Raw genomic sequence first — 658 nt, 5'->3', positions numbered from 1 at the left:
GTAAATATATCAAAACTTAATTTTTGATTAGTAATATGCATTGCTAAGAACTTCATTTGGACAAGTTTAAAGATGATTTTCTCAATATTTTGATTTTTTTGCACCCTCAGATTCCAGATTTTCAAATAGTTGTATCTCCCCCAAATATAATAAAAATAAAATCAATGGAAAGCTTATTTATTCAGCTTTCAGATGAAGTATAAATCTCAATTTCACAAAATTGACCCTTATGGCTGGTTTTGTGGTCCAGGGTCACATATCTGTGATGGCTAAACATGTTGAAAGAGAGGCGTCACCACCAACATGACAAAGCACTTTAATTTAATAGATCGTTAAAGATCGCGAACACTATTCAAACCAACGTGATTCTATTCCTAAATTACAATGATTCGTCTGCTTCATTCCTCAGCCTTTGACGTGTGCGATCAATGTTGTGATCACGTGGATCAGCGTACGATCACATCAGTGTGATCTGAGCAATTAAATCTGCGTTCGTGCTGACGCTGACCTAAAGAGAGCAGCTGTCTGTCATGAATGAAACCGCTTCACAGTCTCTTCAGCCACACAGTATCATTATTTCTGTGTTACAAACATTCAAATCACAGAAGTACTGGGATAAAAGTTTATAGTTCAGATATAAACTGTGTGTACGATGTGT

At 35.9% G+C, this 658-nt stretch overlaps 1 protein-coding gene across 1 annotated transcript in view; it reads left to right on the top strand.

The window, feature by feature from the left end:
* The window catches only part of LOC107752626 (nuclear pore complex protein Nup155-like), a gene marked incomplete at its 5' end in the record, with an annotated part of 1,694 nt that extends 1,223 nt beyond the window's left edge, over positions 1-471 (top strand). Inside the window, one exon of the mRNA XM_016568641.1 lies at positions 410-471. Coding sequence (XP_016424127.1) covers positions 410-471 — 62 coding nt within the window. The remainder of the gene's footprint in view (positions 1-409) is intronic.
* Positions 472-658: the final 187 nt, after the last annotated feature.

The sequence above is a fragment of the Sinocyclocheilus rhinocerous genome, unplaced genomic scaffold (genome assembly GCF_001515625.1).
Source record: "Sinocyclocheilus rhinocerous isolate Xijiao unplaced genomic scaffold, SAMN03320098_v1.1 scaffold2818, whole genome shotgun sequence".
Lineage (NCBI taxonomy): Eukaryota > Metazoa > Chordata > Actinopteri > Cypriniformes > Cyprinidae > Sinocyclocheilus > Sinocyclocheilus rhinocerous.
This window is presented reverse-complemented; position numbering and strand designations above follow the sequence as displayed.